Consider the following 18,323-nt stretch of genomic DNA (forward strand, 5'->3'; position numbering starts at 1 on the left):
TTAAAATAATTAAAATAACCCCATTCTAACAAGTATACAAATGTATTTTATTAATGAAGCGTCCTGACGTGACGGGAATTATTGACTCTATGCGTCTAGTCAAGTCCGCTATCTATTCATCGAACTGCATATTTACAGTACAATCCCGTGTCACGAAATGACGTATGCGTCAACCTGTTTTTTTCATTATGAGCTTAGAAACTTTCAGGAGTAGAGCTGCTCCTCTTGTCTGTCTTCGGTTGTTCCTATATCGTGACATTGCTTTTGTTTTTGTCTTGTTCTTGCAAGTTATTGCCTCTTGGAGTTAGAAATCATTATTTGTTTGATGCTTCATAGTTTTTCCCTTGTAAACTCTTAGATTATAATATTGTTATTATTACTATTTTCTTGTTATATCTTGGTGATCTTAAAGTCTTGTCCCTGCAAGTTGTTACCTTTTAAAGTTTAGAGTTTCTTACTGTGCATGTACTTGAACCATGTTTAGTGTGTTTTACTTCTTGTTATTGTTATGCAAACTGATACCTGTATCAGTTATCCTTAATCTTAGTATACAATACTTTCTCAGTGGTTATTATGTATATATGTTCAATGTAGCTAGTTACTCTTTTTTATAAACTTCGTTAAATAAGCCTGGTTGATCTTGTTATTTAAATTAAGATAATTATTTATTGTCTAACACATTTTTATGATATCTGGATGTTTAGCGCTGATTAATATTGTTATATTATATTGGCACTAATATTCAATAATATTGCTAACTATTCATCCATAAATTGATTGAGTAAAATGATGTGTTGTCGTGTATGTTAAATAAATAAGTTACATTTACACTGGAACACATGTATGAGAGCTTGTATGAGATATTTGTTGAATTAACAAATCCGGAACAATGTATTTTGGAAGTTATTTTAAAACTTTTAATTCATTTATCTTTTAATCTAGATTGTATTTCTAGTTGATGTACTTAACTGAAGTCGGAATACAACACTGCATCTATTTTAAATTTGGAATTATTAACATCTCATTTTTTTCGTATAAAATCTGAAAACTGTTATATGTTTATTTTCTTTTTCTCCCTATAGTGATAAGTTATAGAAAGAATTAGATTCATATTGCATAGCTGGATGTTTTCTGAAAGTACCTTGCTTAATTGGAATTAGGATATCAGTGTCCTCTAAGAAACATATATTCCGCTAATTGACAACTCATTATTTATCATTCTTTTTCCTTAATATTAAAATTTTATATTTCTTATTTTATTACAGTTCATTCGACTTTTTATATTCTCTAAATCTTAATTTTCCAACTTTGTTTAACTCTCCATTTATTACGAATCATAATTTTTGAATATTTAAAAAGGAAAATATTAAAATTAGCTGACTTTAATTTGAGAACTTCAATTAAAGCTTGCAAGTGCAGAATCAATATTTACCAAAAACTAATTTATTTTGTTAGAATAAACTTGTGTGCATGTGTAAACGCTTTGATGACAGTAAACAAGTATTCGGATTTCAGTATTAAAACAGTTAACTTGTTTCCAGACAAGTATATCTAAGATGAATCTTTGCTAGACAATAAAAGCCTCGATTTTGATTATGAATCCTTCAGAGCTCAGAAGGATTCATAATCGAGGTTCAAAGGCTGAAGTCTATAATGAATGTACGAAAGTAAGGTATTTTTTCTATATTGGTATGACACTGGAGTTTTTTTTTAATCTGCCAACGCTTATTATTGGACATGCTAGAGCTGGTCAGCTGGTTTTTATATGATCACTGAAGTTGTGTTTGTGTTACTGCTTCGTGGGCTGCTGTTACTATAGTGAAGTAGAAACGTGGGTTACAATAACAGTTTGTTAAATTTATTATCCTTGTCTCGTTCTCGTTATTGGATAAAAGGTAATATTTGGAAAATTTGTCTAAAATATTAATTTAACTACATTCAGAAAATTAACTTTTAAATATCGTTTCTTTTCTGAGCTTGTCACAGTGGTTGCAAGGTTAGGTTAACTTTAGAGGTTAAAACTTATTCTATATTGTATGAAAATAACAAAAGGGTAAAATAAATGGGGTTCTTTATGCCTGTAGTGGCATTATTACTGGGTGAAAGCAAGTAATTATTTAATTTTTGCGAAAATAGTTGAAAACTCTCCTTGGCATAAACCGGGTGTTCCAAATTTTATGTACACTGAAAGGATCTTAGAAAACATAAGAGATAAAGCAAAGATTAAATGGACAAAAGTGTGTGAGTAGTAACAAGACTAACATATTGATGTGGTTAAGTTAATTGCTGTTGAGTCGGTCACTCACTGCGCTCAAAAAACTGTTTTTAATCAAAATTTTGGTATCAATTTACAATACCGTGACCATGGAAAGGTATGTTCATTTTTTTTCCCTGAAAACTACAATTTTTCCTGAAAACAACAGTGAAGAAAAAATTCGTCGGCAACAAAAATCAAAGGAGTTACGATTGTTTGAAATTCTCTGAAAACTCTGTTTTTGACAGTACCTCTGGCAACACTATCCATATTTGACAGTTTGGTATTACTCCGCGGCTCTCTAAATTAAAGAAGGGACGCCATTTTGAACTATTTTGTTCCTCCGTGTCTATTCTTAACCTCCTTATTGGACAGTTTCGTATAACTCCGCGGCTCTCTCAAATAAAGAAGGGACGCCATTTTGAACTATTTTGTTCCTCCGTGTCTATTCTTAACCTCCTTATTGGACAGTTTCGTATAACTCCGCGGCTCTCTCAAATAAAGAAGGGACGCCATTTTGAACTATTTTGTTCCTCCGTGTCTATTCTTAACCTCCTAGTTCAGTAGTAGTAATGGTACACATTTGTGTTGGATGTTCGTTATCTTACGTGGAAGCAATTCGTAAAGACGAGTACCTATGGAGTTTTGCAATTTTATGTAAACCACGGGGCTTATAACCGGACTAGGCGTTGTGGTAATAGGAAGTGTGGCAACGAACTCGTTGTAAACGAATTTGGGGACTTCAGTTTTCGGTGTGGAAAGTACTACACTGAACATTAAGGTATAAGTGATTTTTACTGAAATGATAGTGACTAGTACGTTAATCCTGTTAACGATGCCTGCCCGCTGCGCAGTGCTGCGCACTGCTTGCTCTTTTAGAAAAAAAATTAACTCGAGCTTGCAAAAGTCGAATCCCAGATCACGTGATGCCCCTGCTCCTTAACGTAATAATGCCTGAAAGGCATCAATATAATACAATAATATTCTTTCCCCTCAGTTTATATGCACCTGTGATAATAATACTAGGCTATAAATGCCCAACCCATGAAAAAAAAGTCCATTTTCCATGGTCACGGTATTGTAAATAAATACAAAAAAACTGCCACAATTCTCTAATAGCTAGTGTATGTATTAAGTTCTCTTATATGGATGTTGGGTAAATCTTAAGATCAGCGACTACCACTCCAATCGCCGTAATGTTTTGCATACTAACACAGGTTAACGTAATTTCACCGAAAAAAATAGTCTCGATTATCACTAACATATAAAAACCAGTTTTTTCGGCAGTACAATGTTGGCAATACAAAACACATAAATAACAAGATTTTTGACTATCAAACTAAAAACAATGGCCGACCATGGTCGTTTTGATGAGTTTACAATGAGAGTTTATGATGAGTTTACAAATAATTTCACCGAAAAAAAATAGTCCCGATTATCACTAACATATAAAAACCAGTTTTTCGGCAGTACAATGTTGGCAATACAAAACACATAAATAACAAGATTTTTGACTATCAAACTAAAAACAATGGCCGACCATGGTCGTTTTGATGAGTTTACAGTAGTCACGTGACAAACAGGAAAGTTTCCGATTGGCCGGGCGGATTACGTGACCTATAGGACGGCTTCGATTGACGGCCAGACGTAAACAAACAAACCCACATGGACAAGGAATATAGTGAAGTTATTGACGTGGCATGTGATGGTTCTTGTCACACACGCTAAAAAGACCCTAGCTTGCCTATTCAAAACTCAGATCACGCGATGCTTGCTCTTTTGGAAAAAAAATTAACTCGAGCTTGCAAAGTCCAAGCCCAGATCACGCCATGACTGGTTACACAGACAGAACTAACGCGGGTTTCATTACAGGCAAAAGATAAGCGCCGCGCGTTTATCACTGATAAGATAAGACGAGTTTATACTAGAAGTAGTACCTGGACTACTGCCCTATGAACTAATAACACCAAAAAAACGAATAAATGCACTGTCAGTCAGGTTTGTTTTTAAATTTAATTTTTTTCAAATTTGTTTTTTGGGGGGGGGAGTAAATGGCTATGGCGACAATCGGGACTATTTTTTCGGTAGTCGGAGCGGTAGTTGCTGATCTTAAGATTTACCGGATGTTGATATTAAACAATATAGGCCTAGGTTTAAAATTAATAAATCACAAAGTAAAATCATTGTGTTATATTTAGTAATGGCCACAAAATTACAATGATAATGAATATGAGGTATTGTAGCCTATCTCATTCTGTCAGACATGTTAATCCTTTAAAGTAGTGACTAAGTAAATTTTACAATGCGTTGTTTTTTACATTGAATGAACACACATTTGATAATTTTTAAGTAATCATTAAACTCTTGCATGTTTTTGTATGAAAACAGGATCTAGGATAGAGCGGAACCAGTTTTTACATCGCTTATTACAATCATCGATACTTTACATTTGAATAACAGGTGTATCAATCAATATCAAAGTATCTAAAATACTAAATTAGTCACATGTTTCAAATTTATTAGAATTAATTTAAACAACTAGATGTAATGTCATAAATAATAAAGGAGCAATAACCATTAATCAAGAGATAAAATTAAGACAAGTGATAGGGAAAAAGTGGTTTAAATAACTAAGAATATGTAACAACAAAACAAACATCTTGAAACTGAGAAGATACAGTAAATAATCTTTTAAACTTATTTTGTATAGTTTTCTAAATTTAACTATATTTTTTTATTTAAAAGAAGTCACGTATAGAACAAATTGTGTTCAGAATATGAAAATGTGTTTACAATTAACAAAGATGATTTAGTTACTCGTATTGTTCTCATTAATTACTACTTGTTGGTTATATCGATGAGAATATTAATTCGGTTTGGTAATTTCAATATAAAAACCAGGTCCGCTTATTGTACTCCACCCTAAAAATAAATGAACTATACTATAATAATAAATTTGAAATACCTAAAACATAATTCAGTTTAAAATTTTGGTTTTTTTTATTTTTTCCGTAGCTTAGATGATCAGAAATGTCAATGATTCGGTTGTCATCGTGGCAAGCAGTATACTACAGTCATTGAAAATTAAAAAATTTTCAATTTCCAGATAGTTTGGGGGTTACATTGTCTAGGCTACAATTGTATCCAATTTATGATTTTTAGCATACTAGGAAGTGGTTTGAACTTTGTATGCTGAGTAACTCAGTAACACAGGGGGAGAACAACAAGGTGTTTTGATTACCTGATAAGTACCTTACAAAAAACAGTAATATTTGTCAGCGAAATAATTTGATCTAGAAATTTAATTAATTCAGGAAAAAATCTGGGCATACCAGGATGGTCACTGGGGTTTAAGAGAACATGGGGTTCTTTTCTGAATGGAGCTGCTTATGTTACGAGAATAAGTAGACAAGGAGGATAGGTATCTCAAAATGTTTTGTTCATCAAAGGGTTGTTTTCCAGATGTTTAACTTAACTGGGGGGTATAGACTTTACCAAAGTTTGCTAGGGGTAAAATTGTGTACATATTTTTATTCTTTTGCTATTTACTATTTGTTGTATTATGTGATACAGCTAGACTATGTTGAGTTAAATTTAATCTCCTTGACCACTTATCTGATATGAGCTTGAATTTATGTAATATCTTGAGGGATGGATTTTCTTTTTCTGAAAAAAAAAAAATACGGAAAGCCCATACTGGTACTTTCTGACCTCAGATCATGTTGGACAACCAGGCACAGATAAGTACCGATAACATCAGTATTCTTTGTTTGAAGGTTATTTTTGACGATGGTAGGATTGTGAAGGAAACAGGATTTTTCCGGACATTTGCCATCATTCAGTGAAACAAGAAATCATTTCTTGTTTCACTGAACGATGGCAAATGTCCGGAAAAAACATCAGTATAGAAAAAGAAAACCTATCCCTCAAAATAGTACTGAAATTCAAGCTCAAATCATGTAAGCAGTCATTGAGGTTAAATTTAACTTTTTTGTTTAAAGTAAATACCTATCTACCTACCCTAGGCTACCTAATATTGTGTAATAAATATTAATTCAATATTTTAAATTCTTATTTTACTTTACTTTACGTTTTTGACACCTAGAAATAATGGTCTTAAATGTTATTAAAAACACTGAATTTTTAATATATCTCAATAGTAAAAAAATTGAGTTTAAAATAGTATAATATAAATGCTAGATAAGGACAGATTACATTGCTTGATTAATTTCCTATTCGGTTACTACTTTTAGATTATTTTCTTTTTCAGACATGTCTTTGTCTCAAATGTATAGACTGTCACTTTGTAATATATTTCAAACGTAAAACAACAAGTTGATTTAGTAACTGTGAAGTATTACCCTCTTTTATTATTTTAACAAGGATTCAAGTGTTTCTGTTTGTAGTATCAGTGAAATTAACCACCGAAGTTGCTGATAATAATTTTAACATTATTAATGTTTTCTACTTGTCCCCCTAAACAAAGCTGTACAGGGTAAGGCAGACCATTCCTCCACGATGTATAGTGGCTAAACCAAGAATCCTACATTCTTCGTTTTAAACAAAAACCCCAATATTTTCGACCCCAAAGAATTCAGGAAAATAACTTTTAACACCCTAAAATACCCCAAAATAGCACTTTTTAGGGGGTAGGGATACTTTCTGAAAGATTTACAAATGTAAAGGTAGGCTGAGCCATATATAATTTTAAAGGTCTCTATTTATTGATCATTAAAATAAAAAGTTTAATTTATTTTGCATGTTGTATATAGAGTGGTCGAAAATATCAAAAGTTGTATGGTTTTACAAGTTTTACTTTTTACTGTACTTTATTCAATTTTAACAAATCCAAATTTTTATCCAAGCTTGCTGTTTGAAGTACTCTGTTTAATAATATGTTACTGTTGTCACTTTTCAGCACATTCCAATTCGTTTTTAATAGGTCAAATTTATGATAATTTATACTTATGAAATTTAAAAAAAAATTCAAAAAGTAAGTCACAACATTCATTACACCTTTCAATAACTCATAAAAACTAACATTTTTCATATATAAAATTTGGCTTTATCTTGGGTGGTTGAGAAATGGCACCAAAAATACCAATTTTCATGACATTTTGTTGCATTACATTGTTTTAAACTCCTGTATTTGCCATAGGTTCATGGTGAATTTTACACTTTAAATTTTGTTCTCCCTGAGAAGCTGTAATTTAATTAATTATCTAGGTTACAATTATCTAGGTTCTAACTACTTCGGTCCAACAATTACGTTATTCAACTAACTTTATTTACAAATGTTTGAACTGTGATGCATAGTTTTCTAAACAGAATTCACTGGAACTGAAGTTTTCTACAGCCCTTAAGACCTCTTTTCCATGTATTAATCGAACAGCAGCCTTGATTCGTCATTGTATCATGTCCTTTCAAGTTGTGGGTCTTCTTCTTGTTTAAGGGGTGGCCTTTTTACCATGCACTTAAGCCTCAAGGGCCTTTTGTGCACCCCAGAAGTATACCATGAGGCCAACCTGTTTATGGTTTCAGCAGTCCTACAAACCATTGAAAACAACTGATCATGTCCTCCTAGGGAAATTCACCACCTTTGTCCAAACTATAAAAGATGGTGTAGCGCTCCCTTACTATTGCAGTACAGCAAATGTTCATCAATTTCCTTCTGCTCTTCATATATTCTAACAGAGCAGATCCTCCCGTAGAATGCTGACTCTATGAAGAAGCTTCCTTAGGTAACCGTGACCCATAATTAGAGACCCACAATCTGAGAAGAGACCGATTTACTTAGGAAACAAAGTCAGACATCACCCTGGGGGAAGGTGACTGTAAGACCATTCTGCTCCTTCTCAAACTCGGATGCAGTCTCTACCTTCTCTCATGTTCAGCATGAACCCACTTCGAGACAGCCCCAAAGGAACAACTTTATAGCAATCCAAGACAAATTTGTGGTTGAACACACACAAAGTCAGTGCCTTTAATGCTGCCCGGGTATCTGTGAAAAATGCTAATCGTCTTACTCCTATACTGCAGATAAAGATTCTAACGAGCGCATTTCATTAAGGCTGTAACTTCTGCTTGAATGGCTGTAGGATAAGGCCCCATAGAGGCCACCAGCTCCCTATATGGTCTCACAATTCCATGTTAATTAAATATTCATTCAGTGTATGTTTTCAATTTGGTAAATGAACACTGTGTTATTATTTATTTATTGTGTAACAGAAGTAAAATATGATGTGTTTGTTGTGTTTTTCAGGACAAGCCAAATGGTGGTATTTACCTGTCAGAACTGTGGGGAATCGATCCAAAAGCCGAAAGTCGAAAAGCACTACAACTCAAGATGTCGAAACAGAGATGTTAACCTTACATGTGTTGATTGTTTAAAAGATTTTTTGTAAGTTAACATATCATCTTTGGACTAAATATAAGTTCTTCTTCAATACTTGTATTCAATATCATTTTCTATTCAAATCCTCCATTAGAGACATAATCATAGAACTATCAATAAAATCAGAGAAGTTCATGGAATTTAATATTGTTCAAACTATTAGAGAATCATGAAATGGTAATTTGTTTCAGTGGTCAAGATTACACGTCCCACACGAAATGTGTGACTGAGATGGAGCGCTATTCTGCTCATGGCACTATCATCAAAGAGAATAAAGGACAAAAGAAACAGGACAAATTTGTTGAAATGATCCCTAATCTGCTCAACTCGAAGAACCTAACCATTCCCCAAAGGAAACTATTAGAACTCTGTTCCAAATTTGACAATGTTCCAAGGAAGCGGCCAAGGTTCAAAGTAAGTAAACATTCTGGTTGCTGGTGATCAACTACTGCACACATCACGGACCTGCCACATGTATGGCTGTCATGGCGTGAGATCGGAGGTTAAAAAAGAGGCCCCCATATATAACAGAGCAAGTTCTACAGCCTGAAAAACCCTATTTATTATTAACTATGAGGGAGGATTTTGTAAACTGCATTAACAAAGGAATAATATACTACAGTATTCAATAATTTATTATAAAATAATAGGAATCAACAAAATAAATGTGAGCTTCTAATATACATACTATTCAGTTTTATAGTCAAGAGAATTTGCGAGTAGCTTTTATTTCAGGTTTTGCACTTGTATTTCTGGAGCACGCCTGATTTGAATTAATTATATTTCCGTCAACGAAGTTGCTTTTTTCATTCAAATTAAGATTTTATAGAAGCCTATGTAAATTGTGCAGTAAGTTTCATGTAAATCCAATACGTTAAAAAAACCAGTAAACATGTTTATATTTAGAGATTACAAAACAAAATTTTCTTCAGGTGTTATGTAGAATATTTGTACATTTCGACAAAGAAATGAAATAAAATTAATATCAATAGAGGAATTGATCTTATATTTATACTGTTTAGTTGCCTAGATTTAAAATTGGGAGTGCCGATGGCCGAGCCGAGCGGTCTAAGTTGTCGGACTTTGGGTCTGAGTTAGAGATAATGCAGGTTAAAATCCTGTCTGTGACCATTGCACTTTTTATCAGTACCATTGATTTTGTACTGTATCAACTCTCCCCCTTATTCTGTTTGATAAGATCCTCGCACAGGCTAGTGGTCCATGAGGACGGGCAAAATAAGGCTTAAAAAAAAAATTTGCTTACACTATATTTCAACATTCCTTCAATTTCAGTTCGTTTCATAATTTGCTTTTGAATTATTCCTTTTAAGCTGAAGCAATTATCTAAATGATTTTTGTTTGGTTTGTCAAATAATATGTATGTTTAGTTATTCTTACTCTTAAAATAGTGATTATTTTGTCAATATGATCTTTGAGACAACATTTATTTATATATACAGTATGTGTGTGTGTGTGTTTTTTTTATATACATGCACACTCAGAAAGCCTCTACATCCACGGTCAGGCAAAAAGAGATAGAATAAAAAAATCCTAACTGTCCCAGTTTCCTAATAATATTTACAGTTAGTTTAATTCCATCAAAGTAAATGTATGCTTACTTTGTGGACCAACTGGCTCTTTATCTTGGTTTGTATCCTCTGCAAGCTTTTTACAAATGATGAATATTTGTAAACCTGTTAGAGTACAGTATATAGGTACAACCTTCCTCTCCCTCTCAATTAAGAAGTAATTAATTTATTAATTTGTTAAATTTTCATTTTTACATGTTAAAATATTATATTAATTTATCCACATTGTTTAAATGTAATTATTTCTTTAATTTTTTATTCTTAAGCTAACATTTAATTCATTTTTTTAATTTTACGTTGTTGCAGGTTAAGTGTAAGTTTGTCTGTATAAATAAAGAATTTTTCATTTCATTTTTCAATCAACTCAAAACTCTGATTCTGGCCCACCTTACTCTCAATCATCTAAATCTCCAAATTCACTACTGTTAAATCCTGTTCTATCAAAAAGTCTCTGTGATCACTATGACAATAATTTTTTAGGTAATCTAGGGTGTGGTAGTACAAAGGTTTAATCAACAGCCAATTACTATGAATGCTGTGCCTCCAGCTAATAATAGTCATATCTCTCAATCACCCAAACATACTGAAATGAATATAATAAATATGTAAAGACTTTTTCATCAAAATATTCACTGTAATAATAAAGTAATAAAATTGGTCAGCTTGAGGCTTTTGCTGCATGATCAAAGTAGACTTTGTTTGTTTGACAACACATTGATTCACTTCAATGGAAAATTAAAACTCGCCATGATGTCATGAGGCATGATGTTGAGTTCCTCTTTGAAGTGTCAGTTCCTGAATTAAATATGACCCTTTTTTGTGTCTAATAATCCCCGAATGGACTCTTTGCTCTTTTTATGGAAAAATTCCAAACTGTGCCATTATCAACAAACACTCTGGTTATGTTTTGAGCGCTGGTGATTTTAACAACAACATTTTGGAATCCTCCAACGAGACTCTTCAGTTCACTGATCTCATTAATAGTTTTAATTGTATTACCACTATTCATGGAATTACAAGAAAGACTGATAAAGGTAGCTCTTGCCTGCACATTCATATAAAACTAGCATCAGATTTACATGCCTTTTTGATCATGAAGGGCAGTTACTAAAATATTTTGTTCCTAAAAATAAACAAATTTCTACCAAAAATGTTATTACACCAGAATATTTTCTCTTAGAAAAAATTTGGATAAACTCCGAACTCTTCTACAATAATGACTCTTCTGAATCATGGCAGCTAGTTCAAAATCACTCAATAAACACACTGTTTTCAACTTTCTATGACATCCTCATAAAATACCTTAACATTTCTTTTCCATTGGTCAGAAAGGTGTTGACTAGGCCTGGGAGGCCTAGGTGGATTACTGAGGAGGTTCGGGAGATCAGGCGCTGTTTGCATGATGCTTACGTTTTGCAGTTTAATGGTTCTCATGAGCTTCGGACCCACTATAACCTCGTGCGTAGCAAGCTAGAAAGCTTGAATATGGAATTCAAGGAGTTGCACTGAATTGGTTTGATTCTTATTTAAGTGGTCGAGTTCAGTGCGTCCAAATCCTCAAAAATGAAAACACTCATTTATTAGAAAGGGCGCAGATCCTCTTTTATTCTTTCTTCACGTAAACGATTTTCCTGATTTACTTACCAACGAACGTAATAAGCTTTCTCTAACTGTATCCCCTTTTGCAGATGATACGGTTTGATTTTCAATTTTTAACTGTATTTATCAAGTTCTCTCCCAGCATTTTCTTAAAACTTCTGACCAACTTCATAACTGGTTAGCTGCAAGTAAACTTCATATCAGTCTGGCTTAAACTCAGCTCATGGAATTTTACTCCTAAAATACACTAAACCTTCCACATCTTTTTCTTCTTAATAATCACTCTTTGAATATTGCTCTTATCACTAAGTTCTTGGGTGTCCACTTAGATTACAGTCTTAAAATGGACTCCCACCAAAATTACCATGCAAAGCATCTTAATTAAGCAGTTTATGCTCTGAAGTGCTTATCTTCATTTGCCTCCCAGGAAACTCTCAAACTGGGCTACAGTAGCTTATTCACATCCAGAATTAGATACGGCATAATGTTTTGGAGTTTTCCAATTTTTTTAATAGAGTCCTTTATCTCCAAAAGAGGGCACTGAGAATAGTTTGGGGATTGGACCAACGGGAAAGTTGTAGGGAGTTCTTCTGATCAAGTGGTACTCTGACATTGGCAAGCCTTTTAATTTAACATTCTATCTATACATTTTTCAAAACAGAAGTAATTTTGAAGTTTTAGATCACTTTTACAATACAAGACACAAGAAAAACCTTGTAATTAATAAAGTTAACTGTCCCTACTCAAAAATGATCTTTTTTACTTTTTTTAACTTGCAGTAATTTTGGATTTGTGTAAATTACGTGTGCATTGTCATAATTTTAAGATAATGTACTAAATTATTTTTTTATTTGACTTTCAGAATTTTCTTATGAATGCTGCCAGACATATAAAATATAGTTCTGACGATGTAGACTCTGTTTTTGATATCCTTGAAAATGCTCTGAAAGAACTCAACCAATCTGATACTAACAAGGAAGAGGCTGCTGACAAAACACCAAAAACTGACAAGGACAAGAGCAGTGTGAAAGAAGCTACTGAGACTCACGAGGACATGTTGCCTGTTGATAGCACTCATGATGAATCAGAAACAAAGAAAAAAAAGAAAAAGGACAAAAACAGACATTCTTCAGTAGAAGGAAGCATGGCAATAGGAAACAAAGATTGTGATGAACCTGGAGAAGAAACCAAGGAGAATGTAAACGAATTATCCAAGAAAAAGCTGAAAAAACAAAAGAAATATGAAAAATATCTTGCCGAACTGGAAAATGGAACAAAACAAGAAAAGGGTGAAGATGAAATAAGTGATGAAAAAATGGAACTCGATCAAAGTTTTAATGAAAATCATAAAAAAAGTAAAAAGAAATCAAAAAAATATCAAACTGAACAATTAAATCAGCAAGAAAATGGGTTTGAATCTGAAAACACTGAAGGTAAAAAGAGTAAAAAACGAAGACGTGATGAATCCATTTGCGATGTGACTGAGAAAAAACTAAAAGGGGATACAATAGAAGGTAAGTTCTATTATAAACTTCTTTTTTATTTATGACTCCATGTTATCAGCCAGCTATTTAATAAGAAAATTACTAATGCTTTATTAATACTTCAACTAACAGCCGGAATAATAGCTAAGTGGCATATATTACAGATCTTAATTTAAACCATTGCATTAGAAGTCCTTGGCCTTTAACTTTGTTTATTGGTATTTGATTTCCATTGCAATGATTTTAGTATTGATTAAATTTTATATTAAACCATGTGTGTGGGAAAAAAGCAGAACAGACACTATAATCCATTATCTATACTGATGATGTCTTCTCTCTTTTTAACTAGTTTTATAATAACAATTTTTAACAAAATAACTAAACCATAATAAACGTTAAAAAGATTATAAAGTCAAAACAATGTGAAGAGTTAATTTTGAGCTTCTCTGTCACCAACTTTGTTTCGATCTCTTCAGACGAATATGACTTCAGATTTCAGGAGTCCAGATTCCAATTTTGTGACAGTGTCAGATTCTAGATGCTGCGCTAAGAGGAAGGAGAACTGAAGTTAAATTCTATATTCACATTGAATCAACCCTTCTCACCATAGATGAGTTCCTATTCAAAATACAGTTTTAAACTTTAGCCTCATCTTAAAGGAGGGATCTTAGATGCACAGATAACTAGCTTTACCTCTTAATTGATATTACAGCTAATTGGTGCTAACATTGGAAATGACAAGTACGCATTGAAAATTTTCACATTAATATTTCCAGGATAAAATATTATACTAATAATATACTAATCTCAGATAATGTAGTAATACATCTAAAATTTCATATTGTCACAGAATATCACTACCCACTTTGGCTGCTGTGCTTTTTGTTTTGGGAAATTGTAGAGAACTAAATATGAAAATTTTACTTTTTCCATCCACTGAATACCCTTTATTACACAAATATAAAAACTTTTATTTTAAATTCTAATTTGTTTATAATTTTAACTGTTTAGACTGTTTGCCACCTTTACAATCATATATGCATGTCACAGCAATATTTAGTAACCAGTTTCCATTTCTATTTTTGGCAGATGAAGAGCCTACTTCTCAAAGCACATTCGACTGGGCTGATGTAATTACTCGAGTGCTGGAGTCTCGTCCAGACAAGGAACTGTCATTAAAAAGACTAGGAAAAAAAGTCATTGATGAATACCAGACAGTTAAATCAGACCATCGAAGTTACGAAGAACTATTGGCAAAGTTCAATAAGAAAGTGAAAAAAGTGAAGGGTGTAAAAGTACTTAAAGACAAGGCGAAACTTGCAGAAGAATGTTAAAGATGTATCATGTAGATGAATTGTTTCCAAGAACTGTTCCATTTTTATAAAGCTTTTAGCAATACTGAGTGAAAATAAAATTGACTTTATAAAAGAGATAATTACTCCATTTTAATTTACCTAGTTTTTTTTTTAATCCTCTTGGATCTCTAACCGCACATCAACTTATAGCTATACAGGGTGACGCAGACCACCCGTCCGCGATATATAGCAGCCGAACAGAGAAACCACCTACCTTCTTTGTTTCAACAAAAAACACCATATTTTAACCCCAAAAAATTCAGGAAAATAATTTTTAACGACCAAAAATAACCCAAAATGGCATTTTGGGGTGAAGGGGTCGTTTTTGAAATGTTTTCAAATGTAAAGATAGTTTGAGCCGTACCTCATTTTAAAGACTAAAGTCCTCACTGATAATTTGGAAATGAAACTTTTAATTTATTTCGCTTCTTGTACACAGGGTGGTTCAAAATGTCAAAGTTGTATGGTTTCACATTTTTTTTACTGTTACCTTGTTAAAAATATTAGTGAATACTAACTTTTATCCAGGATTACCAGAGAAGTACTCTTTTCTAATTATATGTTACAGTTATCACTTATCAGCACATTTCCAGTTTTAAAATATTAGTTCAAATAAAGGATATTTCAAACTCGTCAAATCCAAAAAATTCAAATAGCAAGGTACAACTCTCATTTATCAATAGCTGTCATATAAACTAACAATTTTGATATTTAAAATGTGGCTTTATTTTGGATGGTAGAGAAATGGTGTAAAAAATACCAATTTTCAAGATGCTTTATTACATGACAGCATTTTGAAGTCCTGTATTTACCGTATATTCTTGGTGAATTAATTTTGTTATCCCTTACATGATGTAATTTAATTAATTATTATTTTTACAATTATCTAGGTTCTAACTATTTCTGATCAATAGTTATGTTATTCAACTAACCTTATTTACAGATTTTTAAACTCTAATCCGTCGTTTTTTTTTCAGTTTTATCCTGAAACTGTAGTTTTCTATAGTCCTTAAGATCTGTTTTCAGTTTTTTTTTATTATTATTATTGAGCAGCAGCCCTAATTTTTTGTCCTCTTGTCATGAGCATTGATACATAAACCAAGTCTTTTAACCTTCCCCACAAATAGTAGTCCATGCATGTTAAATCTGGGGATCTGTGTGGGTAGTTGACGGGTTCATCTATTCCAATCCATTTTTTATTTATTCCTCATTCAGAGTAGTGGGCTGGCGCCCCATTGTGCATAAATTTGATTCTTTGGATAGTTTGTTCAGGAATATTCAATAATGTATAATGCAAGTAATTAATGACGAAGTTGTACATATTTCTGTCCAAATGTCCTTAAAAAAAACCAGCAAACAATTTGGTTACCAGTAATACCACACCGAGTATTGTGTAACTTCATGGTTGTCTACTTCTCGCATCCAGTGGGGATTTTCAAAACCCTAGAACATCATGTTGTGATTGTTCACTTCTCCATTGCTCCGGAAGGTTGCTTCATTGCACCATATAACTTTGCAAAAAAATTCATCTTCATGCTTGTTATAAGAGGCCACAAACAAAACTTTACTCTTGAAAGGTAGTCATTTCCATGCAGTACTTGATGTAGTTAAATCTGTTATGGGTGCATTTTATTGTCCTTAGAGATCCTATGTAGTGAGCGTTGGATAATTCCTGTAAGGGTAGCCACTCTTTTAGATGAGTCACGTGAATAGAGCTGAACCGCAGGTACCAAAACATCTGGTGCCTTATCATTTGCATAAGATCGAGGTCCCACGTTTGTTTTGCCAATTTGCTCACAATCGAGGTCCCACGTTGGATGTGTCAGTTTGCTCACGATCGGTTTTCTAAGTGTGCTGCCCCTCGTTGGTTGAGCGACTTGCTTACGATCAGTTTTATAAACCGCTTTTTAACATGTGTTGTGGTCCCCTGTTGGCCAAGTCATATTGTTCCAAGTTGGTATTTAAATAACGATCAAACGTCAATGTCTGTGGTGTTGTTGGAAGTGTAGTTTGTGTTAGTGAAAGTAGGCTACACGTTATATATCACTAGCACTGGGTCTATATTTATCTCAGGTTTTTTAAGTAGGTTGAGTGATGGTTCAAACTGAATATTACTCTATTGAAGGCTCTGATAAATATAATTATTTCTATCATGATAAAGTTCACAAAGTATTCACTGGGTTCTCATCAATCACTTTGATTCTAATAAGTTTTGAAAGTAATATTCTTTGAGCTAAAGCTTATTTTCTTACTTGCCACATTTCTTTGTAGATGGGATAGTCAATGAAAGACAAAGCAAATCACTTCGATGTCAATTTATTTCATATTATACTGTCTAATTGTACTCACTTTGCTTTGATAATTTGTTCACTAAAGCAACATCCCATCCCTGATTATAACTTTAATGCATTATTGTACAGTTTCATATTTCATCACTACTGTACCAGGAGGATCTACACGAGTACACGTCCTCCCTGCTTCAAGTCCAGAGAAAGAAGAAAGATTCTCCCACTAAAACCACGCGTACCGGCTCAAACAATGCTCATCCCCTCTCCCGTTCAAATCAGCGTCTTCACGATTGAATATAATTTAATTCTTTTCTCATAGTTATCGAAATTTATCACGTTCACTATAATTGATCAATTTAAGTCTTTCTATTTTCTTTTATTATTTTTCTATAGCTTTTTTATTTAAATTTTTTGCAACATGTGCTTTCTGATGTCATCAATACGCAAGTCATTTTATCCCACAATTGGCTTTTCTGCGTAATTTTATTTAGTACTTTTGTAAAACAAGAATTTTGGTTATGTTTAACTCATTTTAATTAATTAAATTTGTTCCCGTATAAAGTTTAATATATTTCTCCGTTATTAATTAAATAAATCTCAATTCCGATAACATGTGATTTACTTACGTCACAGTCTGCTAATTCCCCGCGAATATTTAAATGTCGTAATTTGACCTGTCACACATTCCTTATTACAGGCTTAGTGAACTGTCTTCCTTTATTGTGATCTGGTTGTAATTTACAGTTTCATGGACACAACTATAAAGTCTTTGGAAAACCTTTCGGGAACAATGTTCACAGTCCGGGCAACGTTGAGCATACAGAGCAGCAGCAGCTGTTTAATTCTATAAATATTCACCTAGCACCATCAATATCGAGAAAGTTTCCTCATTGGTGGATGGCATATTTTAAAAGGCAATAATACATTTCTTTACAGACACAGCACAAAACTGACTGAGGAACTAAAATAAATAAAATATGATAACAATACTATCATCTCTTATCATTTTTCCCAAACTTGTACATAAAGGTTCAGAAGTTGTTAAGGATGATCTTCTCTGTACCAGTAGAAAGTAACTGAACGTACAATGTTTCTTATAACGTACATGTGTTTAGTTTAATTAAAAACAGGTTAAAACATGGCTGGCATTGCTATTTGGATTTGTTATCAACAAATCCATCACAGGCCACTAATTGATCAATAATAATCAACATTTAAATTTCATGGGAATTCGCACTTTTAGTATACAGTAACTCACATTATACAAGAATGTTTCTGACTGATGTGCATATCTTGACTGAAGTTTTGGACATGAAGAATCAGAGAACTAATTTTTTTGTACAAAATAATGTGAAAATTG

The 18,323-nt window shown here is 32.9% G+C and overlaps 1 protein-coding gene across 1 annotated transcript; it reads left to right on the plus strand.

Moving 5' to 3' along the window:
* Positions 1 to 1,748: 1,748 nt before the first annotated feature.
* On the plus strand, positions 1,749 to 14,752 carry LOC124374047 (cell growth-regulating nucleolar protein). The gene is made up of 5 exons (XM_046832349.1): positions 1,749 to 1,895; positions 8,517 to 8,654; positions 8,840 to 9,062; positions 12,699 to 13,350; positions 14,410 to 14,752. Exons 2-5 carry the CDS (start codon positions 8,527 to 8,529, stop codon positions 14,652 to 14,654), a joined length of 1,248 nt encoding a protein of 415 aa, XP_046688305.1. The 5' UTR covers positions 1,749 to 1,895; positions 8,517 to 8,526; the 3' UTR covers positions 14,655 to 14,752.
* Positions 14,753 to 18,323: the final 3,571 nt, after the last annotated feature.

Source organism: Homalodisca vitripennis, chromosome 1 (genome assembly GCF_021130785.1).
Source record: "Homalodisca vitripennis isolate AUS2020 chromosome 1, UT_GWSS_2.1, whole genome shotgun sequence".
NCBI lineage: Eukaryota > Metazoa > Arthropoda > Insecta > Hemiptera > Cicadellidae > Homalodisca > Homalodisca vitripennis.

What these genes read in the sequence shown, in the direction of transcription:
- LOC124374047 (XM_046832349.1), top strand. Translation starts at nt 8,527, where the DNA reads ATGGTGGTATTTACCTGTCAGAACTGTGGGGAATCGATCCAAAAGCCG. An exon ending in GATTGTTTAAAAGATTTTTT is followed by an intron (nt 8,655 to 8,839) that starts GTAAGTTAACAT and finishes AATTTGTTTCAG; the next exon opens with TGGTCAAGATTACACGTCCC. An exon ending in GGAAGCGGCCAAGGTTCAAA is followed by an intron (nt 9,063 to 12,698) that starts GTAAGTAAACAT and finishes TTTGACTTTCAG; the next exon opens with AATTTTCTTATGAATGCTGC.